Source organism: Seriola lalandi, unplaced genomic scaffold (assembly GCF_002814215.2).
Source record: "Seriola lalandi dorsalis isolate HSWRI2012SDOR001 ecotype SW California unplaced genomic scaffold, Sedor1 jcf7180002054576, whole genome shotgun sequence".
Taxonomy (NCBI): Eukaryota; Metazoa; Chordata; class Actinopteri; order Carangiformes; family Carangidae; genus Seriola; species Seriola lalandi.
In genome coordinates, this window is record NW_019525129.1 from 561194 (window position 1) to 584652 (window position 23459).

Here is a 23459-nt window from a genome sequence, read left to right on the forward strand (position 1 = left end):
CACTGATTCAACCTGTTTAAGGTGACTGACTGTATGTTTGTCTGGGTAAAGCAGTAGGTAATGATGAATTGTCTGCCTCACTGGCGTCAGTGAAGGGAGGATCAGCTCTGTGTGAGCCTTCTGGTCTGCCCGTGTCACTGAGTGGGTTTCTGTGTGTCACGACCTTTTCAGCTGACACCTGTCACCTCCAGCTGAGACTGAAGGCCTCTCCACGCCTCTCCACACTCAGACAGATTTAGCCAGCCTACAGTAGCAGGCTGCAGCGAAAGCCTTCAAAAACACCACCCCGACAGCGAAGTGAAGAACACAAATGGTTTATTTTTTCCCCAGAATGCATTGGGAGTGAACCAACCCCAAATCAAGATAAATCAGAGAAATAAAAACCTTCAGATATGTTTCAGTTTTACAAAATCAAGACAAACAACAGACAAGATACAGAATGTTTTCAGAAGGTGGCCGACCACTGATCAGAAATATACACATGTGACTTTATATAACATCAACGAATAAATTAACTGAATTTAATTATAAATATCAATACATCTGAAAGCAAAAAAAATTCAAATGAGCTGTTGGTGTCTCAGTTTGATTAAAAGGCTTTTTATGCTCATTAAATTCACTGAGGGTCCTCGTTGACACTGAACATTGCACTGCAGAAGATATCCACAAGGTTTAAAGAGTCAGTTGTCTCATCTGACAACTTTACATTCATAATATCTCAGAAACCCCCCCACACCCCCAACACAGGGAAACATCAGCATCTGGAGGTTTGGTATAAAAATACAACTTTGGTGAATTAAATTCAGAAACCACCATAGACTGACAAAATAAGTTAAAGTCTGTTTTTTAAATTACAACATGATCCCACAGTCTCTTTGGTTCATTAAGGCAAAGGTGACACGGAAACAGGAGCTTCCACACAGTCCAGGAGGGTCCTAGTGGTGTCAGACCAGAAGGGCTCTAGTGGTCTCGGTACAGAAGGGTTGTAGTGGTCTTAGTCTAGGAGGGTTGCAGTGGTCTCGGTATGAGTCCCTTTCACATACACATCATCACACAGGACTTGAAGTTGGTCCTCCACCTCATCTGTCCACAGAGTTTTTTTTCTTTTGAACCATCTCATTTGTTATTTGTCACTTTATTACAATAGAATGACAACAGAAATGTGTTTGTGCTGCAACAGACAGTGACTGTTGTTCCAGAACAAGTTGTCTCTATGAAAACATCTGTCTTGTGAGGTTTATCTAGAATAACAGGGACTCTGCTTCAGGACAGATGTTGCAGTTGAATTGTTCAGTGTTGTCAGCAGCATAAACTAAATTCCGCTCAAAGCTTTCTGCTTCTTCACCATCTTCAGTAGGACAAATCTGCAATGGATTCTGGGTAAATAAAGGCATTTTTCCAAACTAAAAAATATTGACTGACCATGTCAAACCTCTCAGCTTTCACTCTCACTGAGCACAACATGGAGCCAGTGGAGGGCTGGATTCAGGTATAACATTAAAATGGTTGGATCAGACATAAAGTTGAGTGGCAGGGATATAAAGGTCATGGTTAGATCAGGGACTGTGGAGCTTGTAGTGACATGAACAGGAGGAGTCACAACAGTCAGACCATAACTACAAGAGGATCCTTCAGAACAGTGATGGAAGTTACTGTTTTATATGCTGCTACCTACATAAATATCTAGTCATCTAAAATCCCAGCACAAATGTCAAAGTAAGGCTAGTTTTATATATCTGCCAGTCATACAGGTAGACTGGGCAGGTAGTGTGTTCAAACTGGCAACCAAACAGGAACAGGAAACAGGCAGAGGAAGATCTGAGAAACAGACCAATAAGTTGAGTAAGAATCCACTTCTGTAATCAGGTACAGTCTGTGATGATGAGTCTTCCAGATTAAGATCTGCTGCGGTTCGGTTTGGTCCACCACACAGAACTTCAGGTTAGGTTAGCTACCAGTGTAGCTGGCACAGCAGTGTGTGTACACATACACACATGCTACAGTCCATTTCAGGCTTAGGCAAGTGGTTTCACTGTGTGCGTGTGCGTGTGCGTGTGTGTGTGTGTGTGTGTGTGTGTGTGTGTGTGTGTGTGTGTGTGTGTGCTCAATGCTCCTTCAACCTGTGAATCATGAATCAGAGACAAACATTAACACCATGTAGATAAGTTGGGTGTCGTTAAGTTTTACACTCAGGAGCCATAAACTCTGAAACTGAACTCTGTGGTTTAGGGAACAATTTTCATATTAAAACCAACCTTTACTTTTTGTGCCCAGGACAGAAACAAAAGAGACAATCCTCAATCCAGGACACTTTTCTTTTTTTTTTTAAACAAATTTTGTGTAAAACTACTGAATTCAGGACTAAGTTGGGTGTCAAACAACTATGTTAGTGAGTGATTTTTATTGTGTATTGGCCTATAGTCAGTTCCATAGTTGGACTGGCCATCGGGGGCACTGGGACAAATCCATGAGGACTGCCACATCGTGGGGTTAGTGAAAAAATCAGAAGCAACTGGAAATCAGACAATATGCTTAACTCCAGCACAGCAATAAAAGCCTTTTAAGACATAAAAGGTTTATGTCCATTTAAATGCTAGAGGGCTTTTAATTTGAAATGGTTACAGGTAGTCTTGAGTTTGTAATAATGCATAACGTATTTACTTTAACAGGGCAAACAGGAGGAGATCAAAACAAGGCTTCGTACTAAAATACTGCTATGACCACTTATACATGTCAAACAGAGGGAGTTAGACATAATCACCTAACTCTAATAAACACCTGTTATCTACTGCAGGTAAATAAAGGCCCCGCCCCCTTTTTGAGGAAATTGTTGAAAACTGTTGTGTATCAGCTGTGAACAGTTCCTGATTATGTAATAGAAACTTTGCACCAAATCATTTTGAAAGAGCAACAGCCAATAGGAACAGTCCAACATTCAGCCGACCAATGGTGTAACTTCACCATTCATTCAGTCAGTCACAGACATTCGCGAATGTATCTAGTGATGGGTGATCTGATGATCTTATATCTTGGACAATCTTACTTTGACATATGAGCTAATCTTCAGATGAATCACACAGATCGAGTCATTAAACATTTCTATGTTTAGATATTTCATTTTAAAGGTTCATCTCTGCTAACCAGACCATGTTAACTGTTAAACAGCTAGCCTGCTAACTGCAGCTGGAGACAGCAGTCCTCGTTCTGCTCTGCAGCATCAGTGAGTTTGGTGTAGCTGCACATGAACCAGTTCCCCATTAGAGCAGAACAAGAACCACCTTCACCAGCTGCAGGTAGCAAGACAAGAGGCGGGATGAGCCGGGGCAGAGACTGAACTTTCAAATTAAAACACCCATATAGCAGCTCATAAATAAATAACGGGGATCTCCAAACGAATACTCCATAAGAACTAAGCAATAACTGTGATTGGTTGTGACAATTGTTGTTTGTAAACAGAAGACAGCGCTGTGGGAGAAAGAAGCGTCAACAAAGCAGATACAAATTACCTCTTCCTGTCAGGACTTTCAAAATAAAATCAGCAGATCGTGGTTCAGATCATGGATTGAGATTCAATTCAAGTCATATGATCTTTTGGCCAGATCACCCATCACTAAATGCAGCGAGGGCTCCTGCCCCCCACCCCCACAAAACAGATCCTACAAAGAAACTCAATGATTTCAATTTGCAGGTCACTAATATTTACATCTCTGAGTCAGTGTTTCAGCTCCTGATTGTCACTCATAAACTGTGGTTTTTGTTAATACAATATTTTTTTTTACATTTTATTGTCTTAATTTTGTTGTGTTCTCGATTCTTTATTCTGTGTTCCATATAAAATAAACAAACAAATTGGGACTACAGTGAATAGAATATGTGTTATAAATTATATTTATAGGCTATATAAGTTATAGTTGCTTTTGAAAGTAATTGGAGAAAACAAGATCAATAAGATATAAGATCAAACTGATTTACAGTGAGAAACAGGCAGGAAAAGAAACAGGACACTAAGTAATAAAGATAATGAAGTGGAGAAGAGCAGGACTTACTCTACAGTGGAGATGGGACGGGATTTACTTGATGTAAGCTCCTTTGTCACAAGTCGTAGCAAAAGCTGTACAAACATTCACACAGTCAGTTATCACAGTAGTTCATATATTTACACGGACGACATCAGCACTGCATTTAAAGCTGTATTCGTTGATTTTTGGCCACTGGGGGAAACAAAACAAACTGAAAACACATCTAACACGTTACTGCCTTATTAAGGTGTTATGGTGACATCCAGAGGCAATGGTGGGAGAAACAGTGTACAGTGAGTTCATCAGAGCTGTCTCACGGAGAACCGAGAGTCTCTGCTACAAGAGTTTGAAGAGCCGAGTGTAATAGAGGGAGCTGCAGAGCTGGAGATAATTAACCTCCTAGGACCTGGCGTCCACATATGTGGACCTCACATTTTGGGTTCTCTAGACCACAATACTAACTTTTTCTCAACAAGGGCCTGGTGACCACATATGAGGATATTATACTGCCACTCAGTAATCGAAATTTAAAACTAATGTCCTCATATGTGGACATCATTTTTCTCAGGTCCCAATCAGCCTAAATAGCAAAGAGAAATTAAAAATGCACGCCATGCAAGAGTTCGGGTCTTAAACCAGTGTTGATACAAGCATGAAATAAGCATTGTTTAGAGCAGCTTTAACTCAGTGGAAACTATTGACAGCTTCCTCTGGTGTTGGCACTGATGCTTGTGTTGTTGATAGTTTTCACTCACCAACAGAGCAAGGAAGTCCGCAGTCATAAGCATGTAGAAGACCTGATCCCAGCCGCCTGCAGACAACAGACCAGCCAGCAGGGGGCCCAGTGCTGCACCTGACACCACAGACATCAGCAGATCAGTGTTTGTAGGTGGACTATCCTACTCAGTTTTCACTTGTCATTATGGGTATAGAGTGTAGACTGATGAGGGAAAAACTATTTTAGCATCAGGCTGCAGCCTCATAACAAGATGTGAAAAAAGTACACACACACACAAACACATATATATACACACACACAGAAGCCAAGATGTTCTTTTCTAACTGGTACTGACCTACAGACCCTGTACCATCAATGATGGCAGTGACAGTGGACAGTGCTCTAGCGTTGCCTTTCAGGCTCTTGTGGGTCCCCTGGGATCAGAGGTAAACAGAGAGGGAGACAGAGAGATGAGGGGGTGGGACGGCTCCTGAACACTGGAATCAGACCAGACTTGAACATGCTTACCAAATCAGCAGACACTGCAGTTGTGATGAGGGCATATGGCCCATTGACGAGACCTCCACACACCAGGAGCATGCCTGAAACACAGACTGGTGTTTTTTATTGTTGTTTTCAGTGATCGAGTCACTACATCCTCCTGTACACCTGTACCTGTACAGCTGTGTCTCTACCAGTTGATCAAATATGCACACTTACTGATGAGGCTAAGACCACTTTGGTGACCTGTGTGACGATGATTATACAACATCAGAGCTGCTGCTGTGTCACATGATGCGACAGTCCTTCAGTGTATTGTGAGGATAATGAGCAGCTGCTGGACCATCATCAGCTCAGTGAGAATGATAAGAGTCATCAGTCTGCTCTCAACGAGCCACTGATGATCACTAAAGCTCCATTAATCACCCAATCAATGCTGATGAGCTCCTCTGATAAAGGTAGCCAGGTCATCATGTGACCTTGAATACCTGGACCTCACACATGATTATCAGCTGGACAAGAAGGTGAAGTGTTGGTATTTCTGTCTCCAACACATTGGTCTGGAGCTTTTACAGAAGATGTTTGGCTGAATAATTCAGAAAACTCTGAAGAAAGTTCTGTTTGTCATCTAATGAATGAATCAGCTCATCAGCAGCCGCTGACTCTGACTGAGCTGAGGAGGGAGGTTTTGGATCTTACCGATGGTCGGCCCCAGACCGAACTCACTGATCATGGAGAAACCATACAGCTGCAAGACAAAGACAGGGAAGGACAGTCAAACACTCACAGTCACCTTCCTCACTCACCTGTCTGAACACATCAGCAGCATCCTAACTTTACATCAAGCTCCAATGACAGGAAGGGATCTGAGTGTAATGACTGACTTCATGCACTGGTCTCAGGTGACTCAGTGTTAGAAACCCTCTGGATGAGGAAACTTACTGTAGGAGCAGCCAACAACAACATGACTGCACAGGTGGTGGCTCTCTTCCCCAGCTTATCAGAGATCACTCCTGCCAGGATCCCCCCTGCACGCATGCACGCACGCACGCACACACACACACACACAGACACACACACACACACACACACACACACACACATACGTCAGGAAAATACCATTACCTATGACCTAATTCACAATGGTAAGTAAATATTGACTTTGAGTGAATATAGGATGGAAAATAACATTTATTTGTGCACACAAACACCCCGCCACACACACACACACACACACACCACCCCACCCCTCCACACACACACTCTCTCTCACATATCTCTCCCTCTCAAGAGCTAAGTAAGAGGTACATGTGAACAAAAGCACTTACCCACAATTCCTCCCACATCAAACAGGGTGGACAAATCTCCAGCCTTCTTCGCATCCAGGTGAGCTGAAACACACACACACACACACACACACACACACACACACACACACACACAGATGGATGTAAAGGCTGCAGCAGTATAAGATGAAACATGCATAGTCAGACAGAGAGATGTGCTGCCTGTTCCACCTTCTAACGTCACAAACACATTTATTCTTTCAATCATGAATCATCTGTGCAGCACAAAGAAAATAAAACCTGTTAAAGTCTAAAACCGTGTGAAAGAGCTGAGTTTTAAGAGTTTTATGCTGCTGGGGAGATTCACATCAGTCTAGACCAGTGGTTCCCAAACTGTGGGCTGGGGCTGCAAAGGTATAGAAAGTTGACTGACAAATCATTTAAACTTGAATATTGATCTTTAAAATCATTTAAAATGTTGAAAAATTCTTTCACTGTTTTTTGTTTCGTATTAAGGCCTATCACTGTGATAAACCAATGAGAGGAACTTTTAGGCTGTCGCCAGCCGGATCACATCGTATACTTTCTTGTTATCTCGGTGTGATTCAAAGATCACATCTACAGTAAAAACTAGAGAATCAGAAGCGGGTTAGCTGGGTATCAACAGGAAGGATTAAAAGGAAAGAGAGACAGAGACAGATGGTGAATTGACAAGAGATCTCTACCCATCAACAAAAAAGAAAAACTGAGCTTCCCCTGCTTTCGCTTCAGTCCTGAATGTTCAATCAGAGCGAGCTCCCCTCACACTCACAGTGGTCATTAATGAAGTTTTAAGATATGAGAGAACAGCACAGAGTCAGCTCCATAGAATCGAAGGGTAACTTACATGACTGACTGTTCAAACCCACAGAGTTCTTTTAATGGGAGGACATCTAAAATTTTCTGAAGATTCAACAAGTCTCAGTGAATTCTGGGTAAACATACACAACACAATGTAATGGTATTGTTACAGAATTATGGTGATTGTTCTTGGTGTCATCATGGTGTCAGAGTGGAAAATGACACAAGCAGACACTGAGGATTACTGTGTGTTGTCACAAGTGACAATTTGGTCATGTGACTCTTCATTTGTGAAATTTGGTGAAGATGATATAAAAATTTAAAAGCTGTGAAAACATTTTAAAAAGTTTGAGACTGAATTCAAACTGGCGGACACCTGTGTGATCAGAGAGGATAGGTCTTCAGAATCCAGAAACTTCTTTTAGCTCATTTGCTTCAGAATTTAGCAGCAGAAACAGGAAGATCTTTCTCACAGCAGCTGAAATGAATGTTGTTGTGTGTAACTGTGGTTACATGGCTGTGTAACTTCGCCACAGAAGAAGAATACACCAGTGGTGCTTGGTCCCTGCTCATGGTCCTCACCTGCTTTAGTGATGTACAGCGGCAGCCAGAAGAGAAAGGTGTAACTGACCAGCTTAGCAAACAGCAGACACAGAGAGAACTCGATCACTCCCTGGGAAGACAAATACACACACATCACACACACACACAGGTGTTAGTACAGCAGCCTTTTTCTGACTGAATGGCACCTGTCACAGATGACACAGAGACACGATGAACGTCTGAACACTTGATCTCTGATAGATCGATAGATTGATAGATCGATAATTTATTTATCCCCTAGGGGTAATTCATGTGACTGGAGGGTCTCAGACGGTTATCCCAACTCACAATCTCGCAACTTGGATCTTATGTTGTAGTTTTGACCATAATTCATACTGGCTATGGTAACACACTACTGACAAAGTTAATTACAACATTAAACAACCAATCAACACAAGCAGTTAACACACTCAGACAGGTTGGACACAAGACAGAAATATCTATTCCCATGAATAAAACTATGCCTACAATCAGCTCAGAAAATCACCTGCACACAGCTATATTCACAGATCCTGATCCTATACAAACATAAGGACTCCTCCCAGTTGAGGGGAGGCACTGAATTTCATTGTACAGCTGTGCAATGACTAATAAAGGCATTCTTTTCTATTCTACAACTACAGAAAGTAAGGTAGGTCAAAGTTGAAACAGGAAGTCATCCTGGAAGCTGTGATGGACATTTACAGCTGACTTTTGTTCTGATTTGACCTTAATTTGTCTTCAAACTAAAACCAGTGGGGCTGATCATTTGACTGCTCATATTTGACGTCAGCAGTTCATCTGTTGGTATAATGTGATCACAAGTGACAGAACCAATGACCAAACTATGAGATAAGATCCACGTTGTGTGGGTGTGTGTGTGTGGTGTGAGACTGACTGGTATCCGGAGAGCTCCCATGAAGCTGATGGCAGACGGCTCTGAGTCGTTCTTCACCACCACGACGGGCTGCACAGGGACTCGCACACTGTCTCTGGGCAGCAGCAGCTCTGTGTCATAGCTCTGAGGAAGAAGAGGCAAACATCAGGGGACCTACTGGACTTCTGTCACTGCACCCAATCCACCCAGTCCACCCAGTAAATCAGAAGAGCCAATCAGTCACAGTTTTTTTAATGTTTCAGGGATTTTAAATTAAGATTGATCAGGACTGATTGACTTGACAGTTTAGTTCACGCAGCAGCTTGAAGATAATCTGATAGAGGTGAATTAGCAAATTGTGATTTAAAAAGAAATTATTCTTGGAAAAAAGAATATCGCACATTGACACACACAGGTCCCAAATACTGTGTCAGCTTTAATCTGAACAGTTTCTGGTGTAATAGATGGATCATTACATGAAAGGGCCGAAGATCAAACTGTCATTGTGAAGATTGGAAGGAACAGCTGCATGAAGTAAACCCAACTCCATCATCCCATAAAGGTCCAAGAAACCCTGAGACTGAAGCCAAATGTCCTGACCTCAGGTCTGACAGGGGACATAAGCCCTCAGCAGCCTGATGATGATGATGAAGTTCAGCATGTTTTTAAGTGGACATTTGGAATCAGCCTGAGAAGTATTCACCCAGTACCTGACAGGAACTGACCTTCCTGTTCTGAACACTATCTTCGTAACAGTAGTAGTACGCCTGAATGAATCACAACCACATGTTAAACTTACTAAAGCAACAACATCTGCCCTCTGACACTCACATTATTTAATGTCACTGATTTACAGAGCTACCACTTTGTTAGGTATACCTGAACAATCTAAACACTCCATTTCAGACTATTATTTGGTTGTCGTTGTTGTTGTTGTAGTTGTAGCTGCATTGATCAGAGTCAGTATGACAGTATGAAAACATTTACCATGCATGTTTCAGATCACTTCAATCTGTTACTATACTCTGCTGAACTTTTTGTATGCAAGATAAACAAAAACTTTTAAAAGTGCTTCTGGATTTTTCTGTTAAGACAGATTGAAAATAGATTTTCTCTGAGGTTCCAACATTAGATTTTCTGCTCAAAGTCAAACTGATGATTGTTGTTTATGATGTGATGAACATTTAATGCTACAGAAAAAAAGACTCAGGTGTTTACAGGTGCTTTAAAGTTGACTAGCACTATATGTGAAATACATGATGCATTAACATACACACAGTGACACACACCTGGGTTTTGTTGTCCTTGTATTGCAGATACACCTCAGTGTTTCCATTTACTCCATTCCAACTCTTGGTGGGAACCTGCTTAAAGAGACAGTACATCACATACATTATTACTCACACTGTCACTCAGTGCTCTGGACCTGCAGGTGAGCGAGCTGATATTAATAAACCAATAGTCATATTCATATTGTATTGAAGTATATTTTCATCATTGTATTTTAAATGTCTAACAGCTGTTGAGTTCTAAACAGGTAAATTCGGATTCTCAGTACAAATAGTAAACACACAGATAGAGGATCCACTGACTGTGTGTTAAATGATAACACAGTGCACACCATGATACACACAGTACAAACAGTACAATGTTACTGCTGAAGATGAGCTGAAACACACAGAGAAGACAGACTGACACATAAAAGACAAACACACAGAGAGAGGTGTGTCTCCTGACTATAAACCTCAGTAAAGCTCTGTACTCACACTCTTGCCTGGGGAAGAATTCTGAGCATAGATGCTTTTCAGGTCGTTTGGATCTGTGGAGGGAAAAACATGCCATGGGGTTTATATGATACTCTTCCATTTCCAGCTGTGAAGTCCTGCTAACAGCTGTCAGCTGACTACTCTCACTCCTAATAAGAGTATGATGAGTATTTCTTTCAGCAAATCAAAGCCATTAGTGAAGAAATTATCTCTTTAAACAGAAACTCACTCATTAATGTGTGGACTTTAAGAAAGTTCAGTTAAATCCTCCAAACACAGTGAGGAAAATAAATCAGCTACATATCACCATATTGTTGCCCACCAGCCAATGAGGAGGCTGCACTCACGCTCAATGAGGAAAAAGAAGCACACAATGCCCATGGCTGCGATGAGGAGCCCCGGCACGATGAAGGACAGGCCCCAGTTGGAGGAGACCCAGTATCCTGCGATCAGAGAGCCCAGGATGTTTCCCACTGAGGTGTGGGAGTTCCACAGCCCCATGATGAGTCCACGCCTGAGAGGAGGAGCGGACACATCACAGGATCAGTCAGCCTGAGAGCCACATCTGTTGTCCTGAATCTAAACTGAACCATGCATCTGTGTTCACATCCAGCTGTTTCATCAGTTAAATGGCTTTACAGAAAAGAAATGCATCACACCATCACACTATTTTCCTTAAATGAGTGTGATTTCTTTTAAGTCTGTGTTAGGGTGGTAAATACTCCACTGAGAGAACATCCTTAACAACTCTGTAACCACCTTCAGGTTTCAAGGGTCAAATCATTTTTAGTTAATGAAACAGTGATAAATTCAATGTCTTTAAATGTCACTGCTCCTTGTCGGACCTTCCCTCTGCAAACTGTAATTGAAATCACCATCAGTCATTTTTTCATCATTGATTTATATCTATAGCTGACCATCGCATCTCGGCAAAACTGTGTGGACCCCAGAAAGAATAGCTGTTGTAATGTAAAAGCTAACAGGGATCTTGATAAACAAACAAACAAACAGCAAGCTGAGGTGCAACATGACACATGTCCATGTTAACAGATAAGAAGCTGCAGAAGCTGCTGTCCATTATAAGCCAATGATAAATCAGTGACTGGTTGATGCAAACAAAGGAGGCGGAGTCATGAAACCAAAGACACATACAGATATACAGACTGTGGCAGAAATAATAAGCTGTTTCATTCCAGTTGGACTAATGAAAACTTGCATTATTATATCAGACCACATATTTAACAGCTTCTTATGGTACATTCACATGATGGTCACACTGCATCACTGCTCATAAAGTGTCATAAAAGCCTCATCAGTCGACCTGAAACAAACCATATGCTCCAGTCTGAGGGTGATCAGGTCTCACCTTCCCTTTCCAAACCAGTTGCTGATGCAGGTCACTACGCTGGGCCAGCCGGTGGTTTGGACCAGGCCGTTAGCCACCTGAAATCAAAGAAGCAGACTGAGGACAGCTCATTTAAACTGAGGTGTTAGAAAGCAAGTCATTCAGCCACTCTCTTGGTTGACTGTGTGTATTATTTGGTGACCATGTGTAAATTCATGTGTACGTAAACCTCTGATCATGAGTAGATGTGTGTATGTCTGTGTGATACAGGCATTTATTCAGCTCCTTATGTGCTGACACAGTCCTGAGGAGATATTTAATTCTGATAGATGACACAATAACTAACCTGAGCTTTAAAGAACTTCCCTTATAGCAGATGTACCACTGTGTGTGTGACTGCAGGCTCTATTAGCAGCAGTGAGTTGTCTCACCTGCACAAATATGTAGAAGCCCAGGCTGTGGATGTTGTAAACGTAACCCAGTCCAAACAGGCAGGTGAACAAGCCGCTGGTCAGCATGCCCACAGTCAGGTACAGTCGAATGGGCAGACGCTCCCCAATGATGCCGCTGCACGGACACACGGTGATGACATCATGTTAACCACAGTCCCTGAGGGTGGTTGTGATCTTCCACCTGTGGCCCTGACCTCACTGGTAACCTGGTTTATCAAGAAGGCGCTACAGGGAGGTGTGGAGGATTCACTACATCTCCTATTTGTTTATAGGAACAAAAGAGGGTTGATGGAACTGCCTTTTATCAAAGCCCAGGCCCACACATGGTTACTATTTTTAGATTTCTCTTCTGCTTTAAAGACAGTCGAGCTCCAAATTTTAGCCAATAAATGATTAGAAATGTTGGATTTTCTGGTGGACTGATCCCAGTGTGTAAGTATATGACACTATATCTGACATTTTGTGTTTATTCTGCTGGCTCACCACCAGGCTATGTCCTGTTACCAGAGACGAAGCTTGTGAACAGGGAAGGCAGGCGACTACTCTGGGCTGTTAAGGGGCCCCCGAGGGTTGACAAACTTAACTCCACAGCAATGGCTTAAAATACAAACCCCTTCCCCTAAACAACCCATGGATGATTTGTAATGACATCTCAGTAAGAAACTTCCTTAAAGGGGCCCCATGTCGTTCCCGTCACGATTTGCAGCAACATCTCAGAGAAGTGATGCCAAGTATTTTCAGTAAATCCTGCACATACATTTTCAAGCGGCTCCTCAATGTGAATCTAAATCTAACACTGTAATATTAAAAAAAATGTTTTATACAGACTATTGCTCCGACTGTGTAACTGAAGTATCACAAATAAATTCACTATTGTTATATTGTTATGGGCTCCGGGCACAGCTCTTGTTGTTGTTTTGTTTCATTACGTTTCATGGTGCAGTTTTCCCCTTTTGAATTAAGGCTGGGGCGACCTATCATCCGCTGCTCCGGAAGGGGATTTCCGCATCGTCCACTCCTCCACATCGCTCCTCTCTGTCTGTAGCTCTTCTGGAGTGGCTTCGTGATTGTGATGTTGACTCGTAGGGGCACTAGTTTCACAGTTCGGGGATCTTGGGCTATAGGCTTTAGTTTTAGTTCAGGTTATCGTGTGTTCTTTCCTGTTTATTAGTTTAGTCTAGCAACACTAGGTTATGGGTGGCTGCTAGACTGTATTTTTTGTTTGACAGGTAAGAAGGGAGGGGTTTTGTATCTGTTATGTTATCTGTTGAAAGATGTTCCTGATTTCTCCATCACTAATGACTGAATGAATGTTATTTCTGTATTGGTTACATTCACATACTTACTACTTACTACATACTCTTTCACCTGGCCTGATTCAGTTCACCTCTGTTATAAATAAAGCTCCTGTGGTCATCTCACCTGAGGTACATTCCCACAGCGTATGCACAGAGAAAGGAGTAGTCCATGGCTCCCAGCAGCTGTTTGTAGTTACTTTTATCTGAGGATATCAAGAAAAACTAAAGTTCAGGACTTTACCGACCTGGTTCAGCTGTTTACCTACCTTTTTATTTGCAGCTTCTTCCTTGACAAAAGCTACAGAAAACAAACTGTAAAAGCAACAGTGTACTACTACATTACTAGGGCTGGGTTGAAAGAATCCATTCTCCGATTAAACTCGATCTTCATTTGAATAATCCGATATCGATTCATAAAAGCCGAGATCGATCTTTTAACATTTGATTTTACACTCTCCTGTGGATGCGTAAAGCTGTCATAACTAGATCTGGTCATGTGAGTGTAGGTGTAGTGCTGCCTGAACTGCCAGAGACACCTGAACGACGCTCCGCCACTTTTTTTCCTCAGTAAATAAAATATTCACAATTCACAGAATCCGATTGAAATGTATGCCTCTAGATTGTGCGGACAGCTTGTGCTGCCGGAGATGAAAGCTAACTAAGCTACGTTAGCCTGTTAGCTTAACCTGACCTCTGCCTGCCAGCTGGACTAAAGCAAGGCTATATGTGAGACGTGAAGAAGAAGCTGTGTTTATCTGTTCATACACAGTGTAGCAGGTGCACTGGGGTACGTTAACAACGCACATTATATCTATTATTCCTTGAGATGGTTCTAAACTGTTGGTCATGTTAAATAGACAGTGCATTAATGTAAGTGCTTTGTGTCCATTCGTAATGTAAACGAAATAATGCACCGGGTTAGAGGAACCATTTTTACAGCATTAGTTCTCTGAGAATCTCATTCATATCCAAGAAACAATCATATCGTAACTGAAATATGTCTGACTGAATTGATATCAAATCGAATCGAAACCTTGTGAATTGAAATCAAACAGATTCAGGAAATCAGCCCTATACATTACATTACATTATTCTTATGTAATAAACTTTGTGATTCATATCAGTATCATATGGATTTTCAGAAAACTAATATAAGCTAAAGGGACAGTATCATGTTGCCTCAGCAACACTAAGATGACTTGAGAACATCCACTACAATGACACCTCTAACTGTCACTGAGGAAGGAGTCCAGTGAATACAAACCAAAAGGCTTCCAGCTACAGTCCATGTCTGTGTGGAGAGACGGTGGAGAGGCCTGCTGGCTGTCACTGCTGCTGCTGCTGCTGGAGGTCATGGTGGCGAGCTCACTGACAGAGGAGCAGTTCTTATGGAGCTCACTCTGTCAACACAAAGGCAGTGCACCATTCATTCAACCGGAAAACACCACAGCTAACACACACAGACTGTAAGGAAGAAAACATACGGCTGAGATGTAAATGTTCCATCTATCTGATGACACATATTTTACAGCTGTACACCTGCTTATTCATGCAATTTTCCAATCAGCCAATCATGTGGCAGCAGTGCAGAGTATAAACCCCTGCTTATCCAGGTCAGGAGCTTCAGTTAATGTTCAATGGCAGTGTCAATGTGCAGCTGACAGATCTGAGATGTCTGTGAGGAGTCTGTCATCCAAGAAAAACTGAATTGAGGTCAACTGGACAACTTCTCCAGTTCACTTCAGAATTGAACCAGGTGGTCCACATGGGGCCAGCTTGGACGAGGCTCCAACCACGAGCACACTGAGCAGCATATTTTTTAGGCATGTCCCATCCGTACATTGAGGAGTTCCATGAATGCTGGCCAGACACCAACTCTCTTTCTCACCACACAACCAATAGCAGGGCCTTGGTGTCCATGCAAACTGTCAACAGTTACAGACTGCTGTGTCACATGTCATCTGTGGAGCCATCTCTTGACTCATTCATTGTGTCACCAGATGAGGAATTGATACATTATGCTGTTATGCAAGATGCAGATGTATGAGCTCATGAATGTGATCTGTTACCTTGACGATGCTAATGGGTTTCCTGGAGAGGTGGAAACTGGTGTAGAGCAGGAAGGTGAGGATAAAGGTGAGAGCTTTGTACCTGCAGAGAGGAAACACAAGAGGGAAGCAGTGAGAGGTAAGATCCAAACACCAGCACTACCCTTTAAACCTGCATGTTCAGGTTTAGTGTGACGTGAGTGGGTGACAGGAAGTTTACACCTTTTAGTTTAAAAAACTCATTTCTTCACTTTCAGTCAGACATGTACAGCCACAGCAAACACACCTGCAGAGATCACTTCACAGAGATTACTCCATGTCTCTCAAGTATCAACGTCATGTTATTTACAGTCACAGAGAAAAGATGTTATGTTGAATATATTTGTGTAACAGATACACAAAGGTTGGCGGCTCACGTCGTGTCTTTTCCTGTTCTTATTATGTAACAAGCAAATATATAAAGAGTGTGACAGTCTACAGCTGATCTGACCTCCATGACCACAGTTACAACACACGTCAGACGCCAGGAGAAGAGTTGTGAAATATGTTGGCACACAAAGTGCAAGATATTAACATGTGGCTGAGGTCTGAATGATTATTCATTTCAGTGGAACAGAACTGAAATTCATTCTGTTCACTTTATCTCAGGCAAGTTTACACTCATCTTTATGCTGTTTTTTTTATCTGTCCTGATGTTAACTGCAGTGGTCTGTGTGTTAAGTGTTAATGAGGATCTGGACAGTAGTGATCAGCTGGCTGAGGATGAGCCTGAGGTCTGTCTCTACTCTGTTCTGTAGTGCAGACCTGTCTCAGCCCTGCAGCAGACACTGGTGATGGACTGAGGAGCAGTTTGAGAAGAGAAGCTGTGAGCCTGTTCCAGTGTGTTGCAATGTGTCACTGTGTGTCCTGACTGTAGTAGACTGACTAAAAACAACAGCTACAGCTGGAAAGAGACACTTCTGCATCCCAGCTGTAAGTGACAGGATTAAACTGTAAGACATTCCATACTGTATGCCCCTCTCAGGTGATCTGAGAACTGGGAAAGGTTAACTCAGTGTTCCCAGAATCAGAACCGCGCCAGGTGAAGCAGCTTTTAGTTTCTCTGCTCCCCACCTGTGGAACCAGCTTCCTGAACACCTGAGCTCTGTTGAAACTGTCACTTCATTTAAATCAGGATTTAAAACATCACTTTTTACTGCAGCTCACCAATAACTGCCTCCGTTAAACAATTTGGATTGCCTTCTGTCTGAATGGTGATATATAAATAAACGGGCTGTGCTAAAGCTGCACATGACTTATAGTAATAAAATATCAATCTCACAATACAGCCCGTCTCTTTTATTAAAGTGACATTTTTAAAGTCTGATAAGACAGAAGTGCTGCACAATTAATCGAAATATCATCAAAATCTCAATATGGCCAAGTGCAAATCCAAATCACAGGAACTGCAACTTTTTTGATAAAGATAAAATGTGTCACAGTTGCTCATTGTTAGCATCATAAGTGTTGTGGTGCTACAGAGATACCCCGGACTACAAATCATATCCTCCAGACATAAAGGAACATGTTTGTTATGTACAGATCTGTATTCACTCTGTTCTCTGGTTACACTTCTACGGAAGATTGCATGTGAAATTACATGTGATTTTTTTTTCTATTCTATTCTAATTCTACAAAAAAAAACTTTTATGTTGTTTTCCAATCACGCCCACACCCACTTAGGAGACAGGAAGTGTTTGCCATGTCATACCAGTGGCGCTGCTTGTATTGTGTCATTTTTGTTATATAGTCTGTGGCCTAAAACACTATTATGAGACTCAGTCATCATTCACATTATGTATGGATGGATGGATGGATGGATGGATGGATGGATGGATGGATGGATGGATAGATACTAGGATACTAACAGGATCTCCTGAACCTCTCTGTTCTGCAGTGCAGTGAGATGAGACGTTTGCTGCAGCTTTAGCTGCTTCTCTGTCCTGAGTGTTTTGGAGAGGATGGTTAGTATTGTCCAAGATGGCCTCCATCTTACATTGCATGCGTCTCTCCACAACAGTCCTGAGTGAGTCCAGACTCCTGCCAAGCACAGACCCAGCCTTTTTGACCAGTTTTTGTTGTAAAGTCGTAAAATATGATAAAATTATTTTTCCAAGCTACTCTTGGTCTGTGAGTGTGATCTGCATGGAACTTATCTCATCTACGTCCTCTCAGGATCACAGGTTATTAAAAGAGTTCTGTAACTGCAAAACATTAAAAAGTTATATAGGGAAAAACTTGGAATTCATGTAAAAAGTAAACACACCTGGGCCAGTAGTCTGTCATGCCACACTGAGGTTCTGTACATAATTTAAATACGTACATGATGTTTAAGTCATTGGTTCTGCCTCTGATGGTCATGAACATTCAGAGCCATGTCATATGAAGTGCATCAACACTGTGGCTGTCACTCCGGATAGGCTCACAGTGTGAGGGTCTGTTCGATGTTGCTCACAGACTTAATTCACTTTTTACTTTTGCAAATTTTCTTGAAATTCAGTTAAAATTTATGTTACATTTGGAAACTTGGCTATTATCACATCCTCTTCCAGAAGATCTGGATGTGCATTTGTCCAAAGAAAAACTTTCATTTGTTTTAATCTATCTTAATGATGGAATATATTTTTATGGTTTTGAATGTGTTGCTTAGAGCTCACAGAGACAGTGGTGCTGTGTTCACTGCTCTTTGATCTCAAAGGCAGTAAAAACCATGTTTAATAGCAGCACTGTGATGCAATACTGCCAGACTCACTCTATACACTCCTCCTCTACACACACACACACACACAATGCAGATATCATTCTAGATGGCTGTGCTCACATGGTCAACAGTCTACATACAGTAGTAATTTTTCATAATGTCACTGCCCTTTGGAACTTTTAATACATTCCAAGACCTTTTATTCAGTGAGCTGAGTTCACTGATTTAAGACTTTTCTACACCTGCAGATACTCTGGAAAAACCAGCACACTGATGGCATTCTCTCCATTACAGAGAACCTGAACTTCTGGTTTATATAATAGATCGGGTATTTGACACTGTTATCTCCCGGATACAGGAACTCAGTGCCACCGGCAAGTGTTGACTGTTCTTACTCCACCTTGTAGGCTGATGTATAAAGACTAGATGACGAGGGAGATCAAATATTGGCTTATAGGTATGTCTGAATAGACAAAGCAAACAGTCTCTCTGATTACGAATGACAGGAGACAATGCTGTGTTCATAACATCATTTAAATACCTGCACTGTAAAACAACAACCATTTAAATAAAGATATATAACTGGAAAATACTGTACAGATTAAAATGTTGTTATTTTTACCAAGTGACTGTAACTGTAAATGGACTGCACTTATACAGAGCTTTTCTAGTCTTTACATGACATTCACCCATTCACAACGGATAGAGTGCTTCTACCACACACATACTCATACACTGATGGAACATCAGAGCATGTGGGGTTCAGTATCTAAGGACACTTCGATACAGACTGGACCAGCTGGGGATCGAACCACGGACCTTCTGATTAGTGGATGATCCGCTCTACCTCCTGAACCCACATGGTGGGTTCATGTGGCAACAACATTTTTATGTTAGCATTTTGATGTAATCACTGCTAACACTTCTTTCAGCATTAGCTTTCAATACTAATGCTAATGTGAAATCTGAATTTCAGTAAATATGCAAAAAACTTTTTTCATACCTAACTCTGAGAAATCTGAAAACTTCTTTGTTTCCTTAACTCCTGTATTAATCTATATCCTTATTTTAACATAAAAATGACTGAATGATGTGAAGGAGTTGCTTGTAGTGACAGACCCACATTTTAATCTGTACAGTATTTTCCAGTTATATATCACAGGCAGTTGATTTTTATGAAAAGACCCAGACAGACTCAGTCAGAGAGCAGGTGGTGATCATAATGGAGCATTTAGCAGCTAAAGAGGAGCTGGTGGATACCAAACACAGAGTTAAAAGAGAGGGAACACTGGACTGAGACCCCCAAAGAGTTAAATTTTTTTTTTTTTTTTTTTTTTTTTTTTTTTAAATCTGACCAGACATCCTGTGTCATCTCTCACATTTAGGTCAGTACCAGAAATCTACGAAACCCATTTAATCTTATGTAATTTCAGTCTTAATTAAAAAGAAAGATATGACAGCTACTAAAGTCAGTTTCTTCACCACCACCTTCACTTAACCTGACATGTTTATGTCCACAGATTTGACATCACAGATCCTCTGATTATCAGGACATCTGGTCTTTAACTTTACAGCTGACTGATTTGTGACACAACAGCTACAGTTCATGTTGCCAACACCAAGGCTAACAATGGTCAGGTAAGCATAGACTATGGTTAGCTAGCTAACCTCTGTTGAGATATCTGGCAGGCTAAAACTAGTGTTCATTAATATTGTGTACAAATCCAATAAAAAGACTAAAACAACCTGTTAGTCCATTACTGCCCAACTTCCTGTCCTGTCTTATTATTATTATCATTATTATTATTATTATTACTATTATCATTATTATTATTGTTATTTTGTCACCCAGTGCAATTACTCCTGTACTCACACACTCTTACACACACTTACACACACTTACACACACACACACACACACACACACACACACACACACACACACACACACACACACAGTCAAGGTCTGATCCAGACTCACCACTGGTCCCTGTCGAAGGAGACAAACAGGCGGATCCCAGGAGGAACAGGGGCCATATTTGGACAGATGTGCTGACAGTCACAGTGATGGGCAGCTGATGTGAGTTCACACTGAGGGGGCTGATGGGATACATGCTGGTACAATGGCGCTGCCTCGTTGAATCTCCATTTCAGAGGAAGCTGCTGGGAAGCCGTCAGGGAGCAGGTTCATGTCTGAGACCGGGAGCACTGGAACTGGATGGAGTCAGAAATCTAAGACCAGGACAGGAGAGGGAGAGGGGTGAGAAACAGAAACTGTTCTCAGTAACTCTGGTGGTGGACATTAGATTTGATTAGAGAGGAGGAGCTGTGCTCTGACCAGAGTCAGTTCACAGAAACCTATACTTTGGCTGAATGCTGACAGTTGTATCAGTTCATGTTATTATTTCTATGATCTACTAGAGGGACTTTCTGTGTCAGTTTGAGTTTTCTTGCAGAAAAGATGAGATATGAAGAAGCGAGTTTCTTCAGTGTCAATGAAAAAAGCCACATACTGTATATCTACCAGAAACACATTTAAATGATGAAAAGCATGAAGAATTAAGAAATACAGGCTTTACACATGCTTTTCAAAATATAAATGTAATCAAAGACAGGAGGTTTCCATGTTGATTCCCAATATAAACAGCAAAAGGAAGACAGATAAGAGAGAGAGAGAGAGAGAGAGAGAGATCGCCTTGTATACAGCCAGCCTGTCCACCCCTGTCTGCCTGTCCAACCCAAGGCATCCCTAAAACACACACACACACACACACACACACACACACACACACACACACACACACAGCTGGAATAAAAGAGTACAAATGGTACAGCTGAAGAGACAGAAGGAGACAGGGAAATGGAGCAGTCCATTAGTGAGGGTGTGGAAAGGTCAGAAGAACCATAGAGTGCCAGTTTTCACAGCTGATACAACAGGCTCATCTGACATTTGATTCTACTTCTATGGCCTTTATTAACCAGTAGACTCACATGTCAGAGCCTGAGACAGATATTAATACAAGTCAGAAACATCTCCACTATCAACAGCTCTTCACCTGATCAGTATCAACATACAGCACAAACAGACTGCAGCAGAACACAGAGACAAAACTGTAAAAACAGAACTACTGAAAATATTATTTATCAATTATAATTAGCGGCTTCTCTGTTTTTTGCACAGTATAAATTAGTCTAACATTTGCATTCATATACTGGTTAGAACCACTTCTTTGGTGTAACCTGGGTTTGTGCTGGTGCAGGCTAACAAGATTATGAAACATGGATACTGGTTTTGAAAACTGGTTTTGGTTTAGAAAACTGAATATGTAGGCTGCAGTATTGAATCTAAAACCTGGATGATGTGGCATGTTCTCACCCATCGTCAGAAAAAATATCAGTGTATCAGTGGCTAGCCATACCCCCTGTCTGCTACAGTACAGACCAGGCAGCCACATTACAGCCAGAAAATCTATGAGTCTCAGTGCTGAGACCTTTACTAGTGGACTAGTACAATCACAGTCACCCTTTCATCCAGCTAGAAATCTCACGTGACATTAATGGCTTCCCGCACAGCTTCCTGATTTAACTATTGAGGCCAGAGCTCTTATGAAGACGCAGCTGTAATCTCACCAAACCAGTGGCTCCTTCCAGCAGTGATGTCCCAACCAAACCTAACACAACCCGACCAGAGAAACAGATCCGTGGAGTTCCTCTTGTTTGCTGAGGTTGAGAGGAGCATCTCAAACTTCAGACGTGGATAGTACCAGAGGTTACAGTGTCTGGACTGTCGAGAACTGCTCTCTCGTTATCCTCATGTCCAACAGTAACTTAACATCATTTAAATAACCTCCAGTTGTCAATAACGTATCAATAAAGGCTTATCAACGAAGAACACTGAACGTTGCTGAAGTACATTTACTGATATCGGAAACAACACGGCGGTTAAACCGCAGGCTAAAAGTCGAGCTTCCTTTTCATGTCAACGACAGCTAGCTCGACAACATCGCGACTGAAACACACGGTCACCCGTCGACCGGTACCGGACACAATTCACCACAAACACATGTTTTCTGCTCCGGTCCTTACCTCGTCTGTGTGCCAGCGTCTGCCTTCAGCTGAGCGACATATCCTCCACTTCCTTGTGTGAAAGCTGGCGACTGTCACTCAAAGAAACACACACGCACAGCCGTACCGGAGCACTGTCCTATCTGCTGCTCTGACGTCATCCCGGGCTCCTGCTGTTGTTTAGATGATTGCTGTTGTTTTCACTGAAGAAGAAGAAGAAGAAGGTGGCTGTGAGAAAACCCAGACAAATTATATATCACAATGCGCGACTCGATCGAGGATGGTGTGCTATTACTTTTCTTAGAAAAACAAAAAGGTTCCAATTCAATATGAATGGAGAGACGTCTGAAAATGACAAAACTCACCCCTTTTTGGAGCCCTAATGCTTTTTCATACTTCAACGTAGAAACATGATTGAAACTTTTAACCAGTCTTTTTGGGTTAAATCTTTATTTTGATAGCCACTATGGTTTTCACAAAATTGCAGTTTACGTTTTGTCACAGAATTTATAATGGGTGTGTATTACCATCCCTGAAAATGTTCCTCAAAAGGAATCAGACAACCTCGTTCAAATCCATCAATTTCCATCCTTCATTGATAATTTCTGTATCACCCAGTGTTGGTCTTAGTGTGATATCTCTTACAGTTTTTGAAGAAATTTCCCTAAGTGCAGAGAGTGCTATCCAAAGATCCCATTGACACCCATGATAAGCTGAGCTCTGAAGCTCTTACCAAAAACAGAGTTGAGGGGAGATTTTAAACTGTGATAAAACCTCAACCTTAAACAGTAGATTCACATATAATATATCATTATCTTGAATGAAGTGTTTGGACACTGGGAGTGAAGAAATTTTTTCAACAGGACTTGTATATATCCCTCTGTGATTAAATTTTTGAATTTTTGCCTGCCTATGGTTAAAG

The 23459-nt window shown here is 41.6% G+C and overlaps 1 protein-coding gene across 2 annotated transcripts; it reads right to left on the reverse strand.

The window, feature by feature from the left end:
- Positions 1 to 298: 298 nt before the first annotated feature.
- Positions 299 to 22693, reverse strand: slc37a1 (solute carrier family 37 member 1). Of its 2 annotated transcripts, XM_023417647.2 has the most exons (21): positions 22559 to 22693; positions 20454 to 20704; positions 15754 to 15835; positions 14949 to 15084; positions 13809 to 13887; positions 12366 to 12501; positions 11956 to 12032; positions 10937 to 11103; positions 10590 to 10642; positions 10113 to 10187; positions 9549 to 9590; positions 8845 to 8967; positions 7947 to 8037; positions 6567 to 6629; positions 6181 to 6266; positions 5938 to 5986; positions 5266 to 5339; positions 5093 to 5171; positions 4775 to 4872; positions 4047 to 4111; positions 299 to 2120 (listed from the first exon to the last, which is right to left on the reverse strand). In XM_023417647.2, the coding sequence occupies exons 2-21, from the start codon at positions 20507 to 20509 to the stop codon at positions 2105 to 2107; spliced, it is 1647 nt and encodes a 548-aa protein (XP_023273415.1). In that variant the 5' UTR covers positions 20510 to 20704; positions 22559 to 22693; the 3' UTR covers positions 299 to 2104. The 2 variants fall into 2 exon arrangements, with proteins under 2 accessions (XP_023273415.1, XP_023273416.1); XM_023417648.2 differs by lacking the exon at positions 9549 to 9590.
- Positions 22694 to 23459: the final 766 nt, after the last annotated feature.

Bases quoted from the DNA above. Each gene is read 5' to 3' on its own strand.
- slc37a1 (XM_023417647.2), bottom strand. From the start codon at position 20,509: ATGGCCCCTGTTCCTCCTGGGATCCGCCTGTTTGTCTCCTTCGACAGG. The intron at 11,104-11,955 runs GTGAGACCTGAT...TCCTCCTCTCAG, and splicing joins AACTGGTTTGGAAAGGGAAG to GCGTGGACTCATCATGGGGC. The intron at 5,340-5,937 runs GTAAGATCCAAA...TCTGTGTTTCAG, and splicing joins CGGTCTGGGGCCGACCATCG to GCATGCTCCTGGTGTGTGGA.